We start from the raw sequence: 16,225 nt of genomic DNA on the forward strand, positions 1-16,225 counted from the left end.
CAAATGAAATTAAGAGGCAGCAGGTTTAAAACAAACAAAAGGAAGTATTTTTGCACACAGCGCACAGTCAACCTGTGGAACTCCTTGCCAGAGGATGTTGTGAAGGTCAAGATTATAACAGGGTTCAAAAAAGAACTAGATAAATTCTTGGAGGAGAGGTCCATCAATGGCTATTAGCTAGGATAGGCAGGGACAGTGTCCCTAGCCTCTCTTTGCCAGAAACTAGGAATGGGTGACGAGTAATGGCTCACTTGATGATTACCTGTTCTGTTCATTCCCTCTGAATGACCTGGCACTGGCCACTGTCGGAAGACAGGATACTGGGCTAGATGGACTTTTGGTCTGACCCAGTATGGCCGTTCTTATGTTCTTACAAATGTTCAGGGATGTTTGGATCCAGGTTCTTCAGCTAAACGCAGGGATGAAATTGAAGGGAAAAAGTAGTGCTATGCTCCCAAGCTCCACCCTCAAACTAAGCCCTGCCTATTTGAAGTGTCACAATGAGATGCCACTCACAATAAATTGCGCAGCCCTTCCTAATATTGGGGCGGGGGGGTTGTGCGCTCTGCAGCACAGTGAGAGAAGTTGATCATCATCCATCAACTTTCCTGCATTCCTTGCAAAACAATGAAGTAGTTCGCAACATTGCTAGTGAAACAACCACCATTAGGTTTCAGAGTTAACAGTCTACTGCGATTAATTGAGGCATGTGACATCTTTCAGAGCAATGGTTTCAGGCTGGCAGCAGGCTCAGGCAGAAAGCACTGCAGGGGTTTAGACTTGGTTCACAGTTTGATGTTTCTGTTTGCAAGCTTAAGCTAGAAGCTTAATTTTGGTTTGGAACAAAAACGGGTTTGTTGGAGAACAAGGTGATGAAAAAAGTAGGCCAAGCCAGCCCACTTTGATCCTCATTGTCATCCTTGTAAGAAAAGTCAGTGAAAACAAATGTTTAAGACTTTTGCTCTGCAGGGTTACCCTCTCAAACATGGCCACCTGATGCTGACAAGAGGAGGGTTAAGCTCAAAGCCCATGAGTGACAGGTTCATCTTTGTGAAGTGCCAAGCGCAATGGAGCTCTGCTCCGCAAGTGAGGCTCCAAATGCACCTAGCTCATTACTGAGAAAAGGAGAATAGCAGCGTATTGGGGTTGCTATTTCCCCCCTAGAGATCGGGGCAGCGCTTCCGTGGATCTCTTGGGCTCAACTGTCTGCTAATCCTTTCCTGTATTTGGGCCAGGACCAGAGATGGGTGGGGAGGATTCAGGTGGCTTTATGCTGCTTTTGTGCTTCTCCTACTGTGAGGCTGTGCAGCCTTCAGGCTGCTCTAACTTGCGCTCTGCTCCCCATGGACTCTGGAGAACAGCCACAGTGCAGCGGGCCCCAGCCGTGCCCCCAGTCCACCCTCTGTACTGAGGGCTGGGAGCAAGACCAATGCAGAGGCCTTATGCCAGCTCCAACCCAGCCAAGGCGATACCCAGGGAGCTGATTCCACTGATTTTAAGACCCATTTATGCTGCTAAAGTGGCATAAACAAGCCCTAGTACAATGGACTCAAGGCCTGGGTAGTGAATGGTGCAGCAGAAACAATCACAGTGCTGGCGGTTCTTGGTATTTTTCCTGGAGAGAGGTGCGATGAAGTGAGAATTTTGGTAATATCATATATTTATGAGTCCTGCGCATGCCTCAGTTTCCCACTGTGCATTGCCAGGCACAGGGTATAAAGGGTTAAAAAGCAGTTCTTGGGGCACAGCAGGCGACAAGAGGTGATGTGTCCTGTCTGGTCTGTGTCATTAAGGACAGGGTGGAAACCAACCCATATCACTGGAGAGGTAATGGGAACACCTTCCACCAGGCCCTTCACACCTAGTAACTACCACTCAAAATGGAGGAAATTTCCCCCCCACCTCCCTGCAGGGAAGCAGGGCAAAGACCCCAGCTGTAGAGCAGAGGGGAAAGGTGGCCCTGTGAATACTCCCTGAGAGCATGGAGCCTGGAAGGGGCCCAGTACAAGGCTCACGCAGGAGTCTGGCTGGGCTGGATTTGCTGCAGCGAGAGAGACCGGGAACCCTAGTTCCAAAGGCCCAGTTTCAGTCCTGGAGGCCACAGGCCTGTTGTGGTAGGTCCTGGGGGCCTGACCTGCTAACAGGGTCACTCTCAAGGGACTGGTTACAGGCTAGGACATGGTCCCGGAGTCCCAAGGTCCAGGCTAAGAGATTTAAAACGCCTTTGGCGTCACTCCTAGGCATGTATTCGGATCACTCCCACAGCAGCATTCTCTGCCTTTCCAAATGCCTTGCTAGTAACATTCAAGCACTTCCTGTTGCTCCTTTTGACATCCGCTACCCAGACGGCATTGGGCCTCCACTGGCCCTGTTAGCAGAGCTGCGCTGAGTGCAAACCAACCACGAGCTCACTTAGACACTCCGCTGGGCATTTCCGGGGTTCTGCCTCACGCTAGTGGCCTTGAGTGCAGACTGTGATATTAAACAGCCGACGCAGGAGTGGCATGAACAAATCAGGCCAGGACGACATGTTTAACCATCCCACTTATACCTGGCACTTGCATTTTATTTTCAGTAGTGAGGTTTTTGTCTTTAACCAAGGCTGAGTTGTCCAAAGCACGAAGATCATTTAGCTTGTAAATTTTGGAGGAAGGGACTGTCTTTTTGTTTGGCGTCGGCACAGCGCCCAGCTGGCCCTGAGTGGAATTCCAGGGTGTTACCGTAACACACATAATACATAACTAGAGAAATCAGAGCTTGGAACCCCCCAGGGCCGGCTTTAGGCCAATTCCCCCTAATCCCCCTATGCCTAAGAGGGCCCTGCACCCTATAGAAGAACACCTAACTTAGGTGTCTTTTTAATTTTTTTACTCACCTGGCGGTGTTCCGGGTCTTCGGTGGCACTTCGGCGGCGGGTCCTTCAGTGCCACGGAAGACCCGCAGTGAGTGACGGATCCGCTGCCGAAGTGCCACCGAAGACCCGGACCGCCGCCAGGTATTCGAATCGGGCCCCACAGTTCCTAAAGCCAGCCTTGAACCCCAGTTAAACCCCAGCTAGTCTTTCCTCTAGGCTCCAGTCCCTTGAACTTCCCCTGGTAATGTGGCTTCCCTAATTCCTCTTCCACTGCTCAGAAATGCTGCTTCCTGAGGTTCAGCCTAAGTTTCCCTTTGCTGAAGGACTCCAGGCATATGAAGAAGTGAGTTTTTTACCCACGAAAGCTCATGCCCAAATAAATCCATTAGTCTTTAAGGTGCCACCGGATTCCTCGTTTCCTTTGCTGAAGAGAAGCCACTCTCTGCAAGGCACTTGGCATGACGCACTAGGATCACTAGATGCCACTCTCGACACATTTTGCAGAGACTTTTACAGGCTTGGCTACTGAGGGTTGTACTGCACCAGGGTCAGTACCACACATCTTCACCAGGCATTCTGGGCAAGTGCAGCGACCCAAGTGGCAGATTCCCCAGTGCAGGAGATTGCTGACTATGGAGGACAATACTAGTTCTGCCGTGAACTTTAAATCCAGGTTTCTGGCTAGCCAAGCAGCAATAAGACCTCTCCCAGAAGACACATGTGCTCTTAAAGTCACCTCCAAGAACAAGGGTGGTGGGAAGATCTAAGCAGAAGGCTTTGCACAGGGAAGCAAGTCAGACTGACTCTTGGCTGGGTTTCTTTTTCAGCAGCAGCTTTATTGGGCCAGGCCAGGCTGTGGAAAGGGGATTAGCGTTCTCACCTTGCTATAAGCATGATGCTGCTTCACTCCACAAAGTGCTTCTCCATGGACTTGCCTGGGTGAGTTTCATTCATTCATTAGTGCCACTCCATGACTGACACCTCCATCCAATCTGTAGTTACTTAAGGCCTTTTTAGCTACCTCAGAGGTGGGCAGAGTTGCTGGTATCCTGGGAAGAGGCAATCACACCTTTTTTCCTTTGGCCTTAAGTTCCCACACCAACTTCAAAGAGCCCACATGCTGTCATCTCCTCCTCCAGATCTCATCAGGAAATACCTGCTCATACAGCATGAAGAGAATCAGTGGAACTCTCTGCTGCAGGAGATCAGGAAGTCAGATATGGTGGCTGGGTGTGAAAAGGGGGTGAACAATGTTATGACCGATGCAGGCTACGCTGAAGGAATCGACCCTCACGTTCCAGGGCAAGAGCTGATCATCATGAGTGTCCAGCAGGAATTTCTGCCTCCTGCACAGAATGATGCAATAGACCTGGTGCATTTTGGGAATCTTTTTTAACCTTCAGCCAGGGCCCAATTCATCATTTGTGCTGGCTTTTATACCAGTGCAAAGTGGGTACAAAACTCCCAGTCACTTTGCAATGCTGTAATGAATGCACAAGATATAAAGCAGCAGAAAATTCTGTCGTAGCTGTCAACCCCCAGCATTAGGAGCAACAGGCATGATCCTTCCTTCATCTGTGTGCACGGGACCATGCTCTGATGCCTTTTAGAGGGAGCAGGCTTAGCTTAATGGGCCCTCCCTCTAGTAGGTTCAAATTCTAGCTGAGTTAGCCTGTTATGGTAGCAAAACGTGAATTCCATGCAGCAGGTGGGGTGAGGATTTCTCAAAGAAAACCTTAAAAATCCAGGCGCTGCATGGACCTGATGGCCCTTCTTTATCCATGGCCAAGATTCCACCCCCACAAACCTCATTTTTATGCACAGGACTGTAGAGCTGTTGAAACATTTCACCAGAAATTCCAAATTCCGTATTTCGACTTAAAAAAAAAATAAGGAAAAAAAGCTGATACGTTTTCACAGATTCTCCCTCCACCTTCATTTTGCAACCGACTCTAGAGCTGGGTCAAGATTTGGACAGAAGTTTGACCAAAAAAATAAAAATGCCCCTCAAATTAATTTTTCCCCCATTCTACCTGACTGCTTCACTTCACCCCAGACGTGGCTGCATTTCGGTGACACTGGTCAGAAAGCAAAGCAGCTTGGGATTACAACAGTAAGGACCTGAGCCTGCAAACCCATACACGCTTTACTACAGTGAGCAGGCCTGTTGAACTCAGCAGTATGCTAATAAGACTTAGCTCTTATGTGGTGCTCTCTTCAGTAGATCTCAAAGCGCTTTACAAAGGAGGTCAGTATCATTACCTTGACTGTACAGATGGGGAAACTGAGGCACAGACAGGCTCAATGATTTGCCCAAGGTCAGCCAGCAGCCCAGTGAGCAAGCCAGGTACAGTACCCAGGTCTCCTGAGTCCTAAAACAGGGCACTAGCCACTATGACACACTGCTTTCCTACAGCAGAGTATTGTTAAAGAAGTATCGACATTCCTAGTGTGAATCCAGCTATAGCGGCGTAAAGGGACTTTTTACTGGTTTAGCCATTCCAGTATAAGCGATGCTGTTATACTCATGGCGCCAAGTCCACACTTATGGTAAAAATATTTGTTGCAAATTAGACCCCTTAACTGATAGATTAGGGACACACATTTTGTACAATGGGGGACAGAGCTGTCCCTAGTGACCCCGGGCAGCATGGGGCCAGCAGCCCAGAGCCCCTGGACTTCCAAGAGCTGAGCAGATCAAAGCGAGCATCGCTATCCCGCTGAGGAGATTTACACTTCAAGCCTCCTTATAAGAAATGGAAACGGGGGTGGATATTTTTTGCTGGTTTTAAAATGAAATAGGCAGCTAGTCTTGTTTTTTAAATTATCATGACAAACAAATTTAAGCTTTGTCGTAATGTGCGTTGTTTGCCTGGACTGCTCAAGACCTGAATGCTTGTGTAGGAGGAACTCTGAGTTGGCTTCTTAAATCCCTTCCTGCTGTTTCACATCTGATACTCCTTGATGAAACATAGGAACCTTGTCTTATAACAGGCTTCTTCAAAGTGATGCAAGCTTCGAAAGTGAGATTTTGGAAGAGTGTGGCCACTTTCATAGTGTAATAAAAATAATCATTAATAATAAATAGTGTGTAATAAGCATGTCATAAAAACAAATATTATATTTCCAAGATCACTGCTTTTATAATTTATACTCAGGTAAAGGAGAAAATCCTTGGAAATATTCATTTTTAGGAGGGGGTTCACGGGACTTGACATTTTAGTGAAAGGCATTCACAGGTCGTTAAAGTTTGGGAACCACTGCCTTAGTGGAAAAGAGAATCCAGCCTAAGTATGAACAAGGACCACTTCAAATGCACTCAGGAGTCAAAGTATTTGCAAAATACACCCCCAAGGGTGGACTCATGACCCCACATGAAAGCAAATCTACCAAGCCTGGAGCTTTTCAATAAAGGACATTTACTTTGTGGGTAACATATCAACACAAACAGGTACAGGCTGAGGTATCTGAGAAAAAACTTTGGTATAAAATGTACATGTCTTTAAAATGTTTACAGGCAAAGAGACTTTGGTTAGTTAGCACAGTCAACAAAGAAGAAACGAAGAAGAAACATTCAAGTGAATATATAGCAATGCACTGCTTTTCACACATGGGCACAGCACGCTACCAACGGGAAAGGAAGGAAAGAGCTGGGCGAGTTTGGCATCATGTATTATTTGTGAGAGGCTCATTGCTTGGTTGGGTATTTTGTGAATTGATGCTGGTCGGCCAAAAAGAGAACAAGGAATTCAACGACAGAATTCGGATTTAGGTTTGGGGACGGTGGCTGTGTGTAGCAATGGGATGACACAGGGCCCAGTTCTGGACAATGATCAAAAGGAACAGATGCCCTTCAGCAGCAGCTGGGGGGATCCAGGAGGCTCTTTGGCAGGGCAGCTATGCTCAGGGGGCTAGTCCCATTCCCACCCACCTTAAGGCCCCCTGTACGTTACCAGTGTGGCACAAAGAGGCCTGCGTGTAACTGGGAATCAGGCCCACCGTTCTGTACGAATCTGTGCAGCCTGCCGCAGCCAGAAAGTGTCATCGGGGAAATGAAGGAAGGGGCGTCACAGCAGTTGTTTGCATTGTGCACAGCTCAGAGCTGCTGCTATATTCTTCCCAGTTCCCCACTGTGAAGAAGAGGCTGGGCTGGGCTGCAATGAATATAAAGGGGATTCTTGACTGAGGCTACTGGACCCGGCCGGACCCTGTGGTTCTCTCTGGCTGGCTTCTGCTAGTTCTGCAGCAGAGATGGTGCTAGGGGTTGGCTGACAGAGGCACCTCTCAGAACTGGACTGCAGTAGTGGGTGAGAATCTTACCATGCCCGACTCACAAGAGGGCACAAAGAGCTTCCACCAAGGTGCCTTCACAGCCTTTCCCCTTTATCCCCATTCTACCACCAGCAGTCTTGCGAAGGGGAAACAATTCCCCTGACCAAGACTAAGAGGTTGGGCATAAACGTAAAATCAGCAGGTCCTGGGATGATGGTATCTATCATCATAAGTTTAGGAACGAATGTTTTCAGAATCTCAGTTTTGTGCCCTGAGGGGTGTAAATTGTCCAGGTCTTTTCTCTGGCTCTTTGATGTTGCCACTTCCAGTGTGAAACTGGAGGTTAAAAGAGGTGCCATTTAGACTCCCAAGTGGCAGACAAGGCCACTGCTTGAAAGACACCAGTGCAGAGCGGGCAAGGTTTGTGTCCTTAGAATCATCAGCATTTCCCAGCAACTGGGATTACTGGAGAGAGACTGGGATTTCCAGTGGTGTCTAAGGGAGTTAGCCACCCAGCTCGCACTGTTATTCAGTGAGATGCCCCAAAGCTCCTTTGAGAGTCCCAGCCAGAGAGTCAAAAGGCCAGAGGGAAATTGGGGTGCTAAAGAGAGCGGAAACCTGGACCCAAACAGCTCTGATCCTTGGGGATCCCCGTCTTGACCTTCTCAGCTTTTGGTGCAGTAGCTCGGGCAGAATAAGGACCTGCCTGAAACTCAGTCAAAGTCCCTGAGCAGAACCATTTCAAAATGCTGGATTGTTTTCTGCTCCCAGGGGATTGTCTGTGTTGGCAGCAGGCTGCTGTCTCACCTGGTTCCACACAGAAGCACTCACAAAGGACTTGTGTAACCCAAGCCAACCGGAGCTCCCTACCCCACCCCAGAGGCCAGACCGTGTATATAGTTTTAGCAGCCTGCTAGTGTCTCTGAGCCAATGGAACTGGGTCAAATCCTGGCCACACTGAAGTCACTGGCAAAACTCTCATTGATTTCAAGATTTCACTGCTCATTCTCTAATTCAGGCAGGGGCAGCTCAGGCTTTTTTAGATTCAGCAGTTCTGCATTTGCTCGTGATCCACTAAGGGACACCAGTACTCTAGGAAGGCTCCTGAGAAATCTCCCAAAGGGGTCTGGATTTCATTCAGAGGGCAGGCAGAGGGTTTGGGTCTGTCCCAGGACTTTGGGATGCTGATCCGGACCCAGCCGTCTGAGGGTTGCTTCTTGCTCTGAAGGGAATGTTGAGAGGCTGTCCCCAGGGGAAGTCAGAGAAGTGACTGCAAGAATGGGTTGTGTTCTTGCTCAGCAGCTCTGCTCCCTGTGTGCATTCAAGCTCATAACTGCTGAGCCAAGGGGCAAAGATATGTTTTTAATGCTCTCAATTGCCCTGCAGGCTATGGGGGACGGAGCCATGTTCTAGTCTGGCTCAGGCCTCATCAATACGGTTATTTACTAGGTTGCAATTACAAATCTTCCCCACAGATCTAGGAACCAGAAGAAGCCAGCAAAGATCTTAGGTGCTTGTGCAGCCAGGGAAACATGCGCTGGCTGGAATGACACCCAGGCATGCTATGCAATGGAGACAGCGGAGCCACCCAGAGCAGGATTTTTAGCTGGCAGAGGTTTTGTTACCAGGGATGATTCACAATTCAAAGTGAACCCAGTTTGATTCCTGGAGCCCAGGAGGAGTCTGCAGCACTGTGAGGAAACATCTTTGCCCCGAGGACGTTTCTTGCTCAGTTAAAGGTGCGGGGAGGGGGAAACTAGCAGAAAAAATAATCTTTGGATCTTTTTGCACAGCAGCCTTGTAAACCAATCGAGAGCCACAATAAATACAGATCTGACCCCACCATCCTGCTTTTATGGAGACTTACTCCTTAGCAGAACAGCACCCGTCTGTCCCCAGTTTGGCCATGGCTGGAACCTAACCACTGTTACAGGTGTCTAACTAAAGTGCATTATATTGGTAATATCCAGACAGCGGGGGACCGTGGGAATGTCACAGAGTCGTTGTCTCGGTTAGGACAGATGACACATCTAGATCACATCACTAGCTCTGCAGGGAGGGAGGCAGCTCCTGGCCCACGCAGGGTGACAGTCCCACACGACAAAGCACGTCAAGAGACAAGCCATGCAAAAAATCTCTCTCTCTAAATATAGCTATCGACACACGCACGCAGGCCCACCGAGGCACCCACATGGAGACTCCTTGCAAAATCTTTGGTATCTTTTGGTGCAAGAGACAAAGTGAGGTAGAAATTTGCCGCAGTTTGACAAAACAATAGAGTCGCACAAGACATATCAGGACAAATTCGGGTGAAGAGCGGCTGGGCAGGCAGTGGGATCCGGACACCTGGGCTGTGTCGCTCTGGTTTGCGGTGGGGATGGCTTTCAGACAGCAAAGGGGAGATGGAGCCAGCTAAGTCTCAGCCGGGTCTGATGCGTTCATGCAGAATCCAGGGCAGGGTTTTCTAGGTCAGATCCTTCCTTATGTGTAACTGACTCCAGGAGCTGGGGGTGGATTTCCCAGGGCCCTGGTGTAGCAGATGGATGGGGCAGAGTCGGCTGGGAGAACAAGCATCGCTCTAAAGAAGCAGAGGCTCTGGCCTGTACTATTTATCTGTACGAGTGCGCACCATGTGGGGAGGGCTGAGGCCTTTCAAAACATCCACGTGGTTATTGATTTGCGACTGTGGTCGACCCAGCTTGAGATCAGCCCCGCTCCATAGGAACGGAAGCCTGGCAGCACCGCACGGGAGGGGTTAGTGGAGATCATTAAGGAAAGGCTTCCTCTTGCTTGCTCCTTTCCACCCAGAAGCTTCAACCGTTTGACAAACCGCTCAGATCTGAGCATCATGGGGCAACTGCAGGTGCGATTTTCAAACCAGTTCACTTACACTGGTGCACCTGCGCGTGTGGACGCTCTTGCCTGGCTTTAAGCCTGACCTATAGTGGGTTTAGTTTGGCCTGATGTGCCAGCTAAACCAGGTTGAACTGGACAGAATGTGTCCACACAGCGGGTGTGTGTGTGTGTGTACACACAAGCCCTGAATCCATCCACGTACTGTAGAAGCAGGCGGCATGCCTGCCAAGCTAAGATTCCTGGTGCTGGGGTAGCCAAGGGAAATTGGCCCAGGCTGGAACCCCCTCCTGCGACCATGCCACCCTGTACAAAACAGGGCTCCCACCCGTTGGAGGAACCTTGGCAACAGATTGGCCATAGTGACGTTGGCGCCAGCCCCATCTTACAACAGCACGTGTCTGCCACCAACATAGTGACACTGGGTGCAGAACCATCGCAGGTGAAAGCTGCCCCCAGGTCCTGGGGAGTTTGGGGATGAATGTCAGCAGTGCCAGGATTTCAGTCCAGGCATCCTGGTTGTAGGGAGGAGGGGCATTTGTTCACGTTTGGGCAAAGCTCAAAGCTAGTCTGTCTTATCCAGATGAGATCAGGCCACCTCTCTCCCACCCACCCCAGCAGCAGTGCAAAGCGAGCATGAGACAGCCCCCCCCCTCCCGCTGTTCTGATCTGGTCGTGCACCGTGAGTGCATCAGCACAGGAGTGTTTCATACTCACTTTGCACGGGCGGAAGTGACGGTAGAATCAGGACTCATGATTTCAAAGCACCAAGGCTCAGATCCTCAAAGGCATTTAGGTGTCTAACTCCCCATGGGAAATCAATGGGAGTTGGGTGCATATATGCCTCTTAGGATCTGGGCTTTAGATCATAGCGCTTAGCAACTGTTCAGCTGATGCTATTGGGCAGTCAACATGGGATAGGACCACAGGGGGGCTGGGTGCAGAGCACCGGGCTGCCAGCCCCCGCCCCCTGCAGAAGGGGCCTGTCATATTCCCAGGGATTTGCTGTTTAAACTGATATGCCAAAGGCTCCCTGGGAAAACCTCCACAGGCACCCTGGGGAGAAGCCACCCAGGGAGCCGCACCACGAGGTGTGATTTGTAATCCAACTCTCCTCCCAATCCGACACCAAGAATCCCCACCTCCCACTGGTGTTAGCAGGAGCTGCAGCTGTTCAGCACCACCCACTGGGTCCAAGGCTCCATTTGTACAGCACCTTGCGCAGTGCTGACCAGAAGGACAAGGCCGCCCGCTCTGAGAGCAGCAGTGAGTTGAATGCACTTTGCACCTGTGCAAACAGCAGCATAAGGTGCTGGCCACAGGGGACTCAGACTCACACAGAAACAGGCCCACAGTCTGGACACTTAGGCCAGAAGAAGCAGCAGGTTTGTCTACACAGGAAAGTTAATCCAGATTAAGATAGAGCATGAATTTAAAGCAGAATAGATATCCTGGAGTACCTTACCTGTAGATAAACCCTTAAGTTGCCCAAGATAATTTTGACTGATTGATTTTACTGCCAGTCAGTGACACAGGGGGAGCCAGGCTGGGGGAATGTCCCATTCACCTTGGGACTTCTGACCCTCCGCCCCAACCAATCATCATCATATCCGGGGGAGGAGGGGAAGGAATCTCCAGAACACCTTTCCTCTCACAACATATGACAGACACTGGCTCATGGTAGGGCAATTGTAAGGGTTCTGACAGGTGAGGAAACAGAGGCACAGGGCCGGGAGACGATGTGCCCCAAGGTCACACACCAAGTCAGTGGCAGAGTCAGGAACAGAACCCAGGGCTCCTGACTCATCAGTTTATGGTGACATTACTAGAAATCTTGTCAGAACCATGTGTAGAACCCAGGAGTCCTGGCTCCTAGTCAACTGCTCTAGCCATTAGATTGCATTGCCCCTCCCAGAGTCAAGGACAGAACCCAAGAGTCCTGGCTGCTAGGCTATTGTTATAACCACTAGACATCACTCCCCTCTCAGAGCCAAGAACCAAATCCAGGAGTCCTGGCTCCCACCCATAGCTCTCCCCACTTCCCCACACCCCCCCCCCTCAGGGGCACAAATAGGACCCAGGAGTCCTGGCTATACTTCTCACCTCTGGGCAGCAGCACCTTCCCCAAAAGGAAACAACCAGGGCTCAGTCATCAAGGGGAAACAAATGCTTTTTAAAGAGCCACAATCTCCCCCAGGTGCCCGAATCTTCAGCCAGGTGCTTCCCCTGCGTCCCAGAGAGTTATTGGGGGGCCCAGCTCCCCAGCAGGTGCCAATCAGTGTGGCCCGTTTACCCCAGCTGAGGAGCTTGCCTGTGATTATTTAAACTGAGCTCCCCAGCTGGGGTAATCAGCGTCACTGCACTGGCGTCAGCGGGGCCAGATCCCCAGCTAGGGTAAATCAGTGCAAAAGAGCCGATTCCTGTTAGCTGAGGGTCTGGGCCAGGTGGGTTCTGTTGAAACAGCTGGAAAAAAAAACAAACCCTCAGGCAGGGGAAGGGGAAAGAAACCACCGGAGAAGAGAAATTAAAAAGACCCCCCCCATCAAACCCCACCCAATTGAAACCAGCCTGGCGCGGTGCCCCCTGTCCGGCGCCCTGGCTTCCCCTCAGGCTTTGGTGCAAGTGACGGCGGAGGTGGCGTGGGTGCCCGAGGCTGGGGGGTGCCCCTCTTCCAGCCACTTGTCCAGGCTGCGGCGCCGGGCGTTCATGAAGAAGTTACTGACGGTGGAGAGCTCTAGGCCCAGCTGCTGGGCGATAGTGACCTGCAGGTCCTTGGAAGGCCGCTGGTTCTCGTGGAAGATGGCATGAAGTGTGCGGCGCTGGATGTCCGTGAAGACCAGCCGGTGCCGCTTAGGGACGTGGTTTCTGTCGGCTTTGCTTTGCTCTTGCTCTTTCCTTTTGCAGGCTGCGGCAGAGGGAGAGAAGAGGAGATGGCGTCAGAGGGGCGCGGAGCGACCGCCCAGAGGCGCTGGAGCTGGGCATGCGGGTGGGTGGGTTTAGTGACAGGGAACCAGCCCAGCCAATAACCCCGCAGACTAGAATCCTCCCGCTACCCGAAGCCCTGACAAGCTTCTCACACGCTGCTTGGAGCCCCTGGCCCCACTCCAGATCCTCAGCCATAAGCTCAACTTGGGGGGGGACCTGCCCTGCTGGATTAGCGCAGGGGCTTGTCCAGCTTCCTAGCTGCTAAGAAACCCAGCAGCAAAGGGCTAACCCGCCCCACGGGAAGTTTCCTCCTGACCCACATTTGGAGTTTGCCCTGAAGGAGGAGGGTGCCTGCCCCAGCAAGGGACACCTGATCCCTTGGCAGGGGATGGGAATTTCATCAAGCCCTGATCCAGGATTCCATAACCACAAGACCAGCCTTATGGGCTCATAGGGACTGCTCGTTTGGATCAGAACCAAAGTCCAGCCAGCCTGCTATCCTGCCTCCCACAGGGGCCAGTACCAGCTGCTTCAGAAGAAGGGGTCAGAACCTCGCAGTGGCAGATGGGGGAATATATGGGATATAAGTTTGCGCTGGTGTAAATGACTGCATAAGGTGCAGGGCAAAGGAGACTCGCCCTCGGCGTTAGGTCATGTCCCAGTCTCCTTCCTTCCTCCCTCCTCCGGGGACAAGTCTCCTTTGCCTTGCACCTTGTACAGTCATTTACACCAGCGCAAACTTATATCACACAAGCCCCCAGCTGGGCTCAGGTCCCCGGGCTTCCGAGTGCCGCATGGACACCCAGCGAGAACCAGGCCCTGCCCCGACAACTCACACTCTGTTGCCATAGCCGGGCCTACGAGTTTCCCCTAATTATCAGCTCAGCTGCAGAGAGTGAGCGTGAGCTCAGGAGATGTCAGGATGACCCAGAACAACAACCGCAGGTGGGCAAGGGGGCAGAAGTGAGACAGAGAGTGATTGAATTTGTCCAAACAAACAGGTCTCCTGATATAACTCAAGGACTGAGCCTGCAGAGCCAGAGATGTGTGAGGCCGGACCAGAACTGGCATGAGACATTAGGCCTAATGGGTGACAAAATACCCCTGGAGACTGGAATCCTGAGGGGAGTTATCATAACATGGGGCCAGCAGGCTGACGCCACTTAGGAGCTCAGCTGCTGAAGCGCAGGTAAAACGAACACACTGTGGGGCAGAGCGCTGAAGCTTGGCCACCCACCGCCCATGCTCTGCGGAGGCCTTCTGGCTTTGGGGTTGCCAACATGGTATCCTTCACCAGGGCTGAGATCACTCCATGATAAAGAAAACTAGAGACGTCCCAGATAGAGCCCTCGATCCCCTAGGCTAGGCCAGCCCTGCCCGTCTGGCCACCTGAGCCAATCTGGTGTGTCTTCTGCTCTTGACACAACCTATGCCGATACCACACGGACACAGCTGGACCCTAAGTAATTACATTGACTTGTGCCAGTCCTAGCTCCCAAGGCTGCTACTCCGACTAGCTTCGAAAACACAGACCCCGGTGAGCACTGCCACAGGGCTTGCCAACCATTTAAAGGGATGCCACCCTCTCCCGCCGCACACCACGTAACCGCAGCCTGACACAGGTTTTAGCAGCCTCCCCACCCGCTCTGGGTGAGTAACCTCTGCCCGGCTTCAGGTAGGGTGTCAATAACCGTTCACAACTAAGGAAACCAATGATGCACGAGAACCGCTACTTCATTTCGCTAGAGTCTCATCAAGCCGCCCGCCCGCCCGCCACTAATATTGCATTAGGAACTTCAGGAGCCCAGTGATGGAGCAAGAGGCTGGCGTGTGTGTGTGTGTTGGGGTGTGAGATGTTAAATGCTGCTGTATTCAGCCACCGATCCTGGCTGAAAGGCAGGTAGAGCAATTTTGGGAGTTCTCAATCCAGTGCTTCATGGGCCAGGCTCCTGGATTGATAGGGCCCAGCTAATCATAGAATATCAGGGTTGGAAGGGACCTCAGGAGGTATCTAGTCCAACCCCCTGCTCAAAGCAGGACTAATTCCCAACTAAATCATCCCAGCCAGGGCTTTGTCAAGCCTGACCTTAAAAACCTCTAAGGAAGGAGATTCCACCACCTCCCTAGGGAACCCATTCCAATGCTTCACCACCCTCCTCGTGAAATAAAGACATGATGCAAGCTGAGCACTTTCGACTCCGTATCGCACAGCCGAGGCCAGGGGACATCCGGCAAATGTCTGATTGACGCAAAGGGTCACCGGGCAGCTGTCCCTTTTATCTGCTGCTCCTCTTCTATAGCCTAGTATTTGAGCACCTCGTGATCATTAATGGCTGTATCCTCCCAACCCCTCTGTGAGGCAGAGCAGGGCGATCACCCACATTGTGCAGATGGGGAAACCAAGGCACAGAGCGGCCAAGTGACTGTAGCAGAGCAGGGAATGGCACAGAGCAGGCCTGTGTCCTAACCACTGGACCAACCTGAAGGTCACTCAACCAAATCTGTTCCAAGACTGGCTCTGGGAGCTGGGCTCAGCTGTCCTTGGACCTGGTTTAGCCGGGACTGAGAGCCCAGTGGCCAAGTGTGCCAGAAGTTGGGGCGTTAGTCAGTTGCTAGAGGATAAAAAGGTGACTCTGTAGTTCCCAGTGGGAGAACTGCAGAGGGAGGCTGCAGCTGGGCTGAAATCAGCTCGCGGGGCAGCTGTGAGAATGACGAAGGCTCGTTAGAGACGTAGCTGACAGAATCACCTGACTCCAGGAGCTAGGACTTTAAGCATCAAATGGCACAGGAGCTGGCGATGCTGCCCTGCATGCCAAGCCCACCCTCCCAGAATGCACCTGCTGATCTAGCCAGTGTAAGCGGGGCAGATCGAAGGCCCTACGGATTTTCACCTGCTTCCCTTGCTCAGTTTTAATGTTTGTGGAGCTTCAAGACCTCAGGATCTGGCCATGGGTTAATGACTGGTGAGGATCCTAAATCCCCTGTTACTGTGAAACAGCGGGAGAGGGCTGTCCCATGCAAGCCTGGCCGTGGCAACAGCTGGTGTTTGGGTTTTGGGAGCTAGGGGGGTGTCTTCAACACCGGGGTTCTGCCTGAGACAGCCAGCCCTCAACCAGAGCCCTGCACATGCCTCTCTCAGCCCCCTGGCAGCTTACCATGTGAGGTGACACCCCCTGCCCCCCCAGCCTCCTGCCTTGTGCAGCCACCAGGCCAGCTGTACAGACACATCTCTCCCCAAGTGGCACCGCCGTACAGCGATGATCTATGGCTCTGTCTTACAGTTGTGAAACATGAGGGCCCTGCCTTCCCCTCCTCCCCCCC

The 16,225-nt window shown here is 51.6% G+C and overlaps 1 protein-coding gene across 1 annotated transcript in view; it reads right to left on the reverse strand.

The window, feature by feature from the left end:
- Nucleotides 1-12,585: 12,585 nt before the first annotated feature.
- LOC116817648 (hepatocyte nuclear factor 6-like) overlaps nucleotides 12,586-16,225 on the reverse strand; it is a 29,039-nt gene continuing 25,399 nt past the window's right edge. The window contains exon 2 of the mRNA XM_032767991.2: nucleotides 12,586-12,884. Coding sequence (XP_032623882.2) covers nucleotides 12,586-12,884 — 299 coding nt within the window. The remainder of the gene's footprint in view (nucleotides 12,885-16,225) is intronic.

The sequence above is a fragment of the Chelonoidis abingdonii genome, chromosome 11 (assembly GCF_003597395.2).
Source record: "Chelonoidis abingdonii isolate Lonesome George chromosome 11, CheloAbing_2.0, whole genome shotgun sequence".
Lineage (NCBI taxonomy): Eukaryota > Metazoa > Chordata > Testudines > Testudinidae > Chelonoidis > Chelonoidis abingdonii.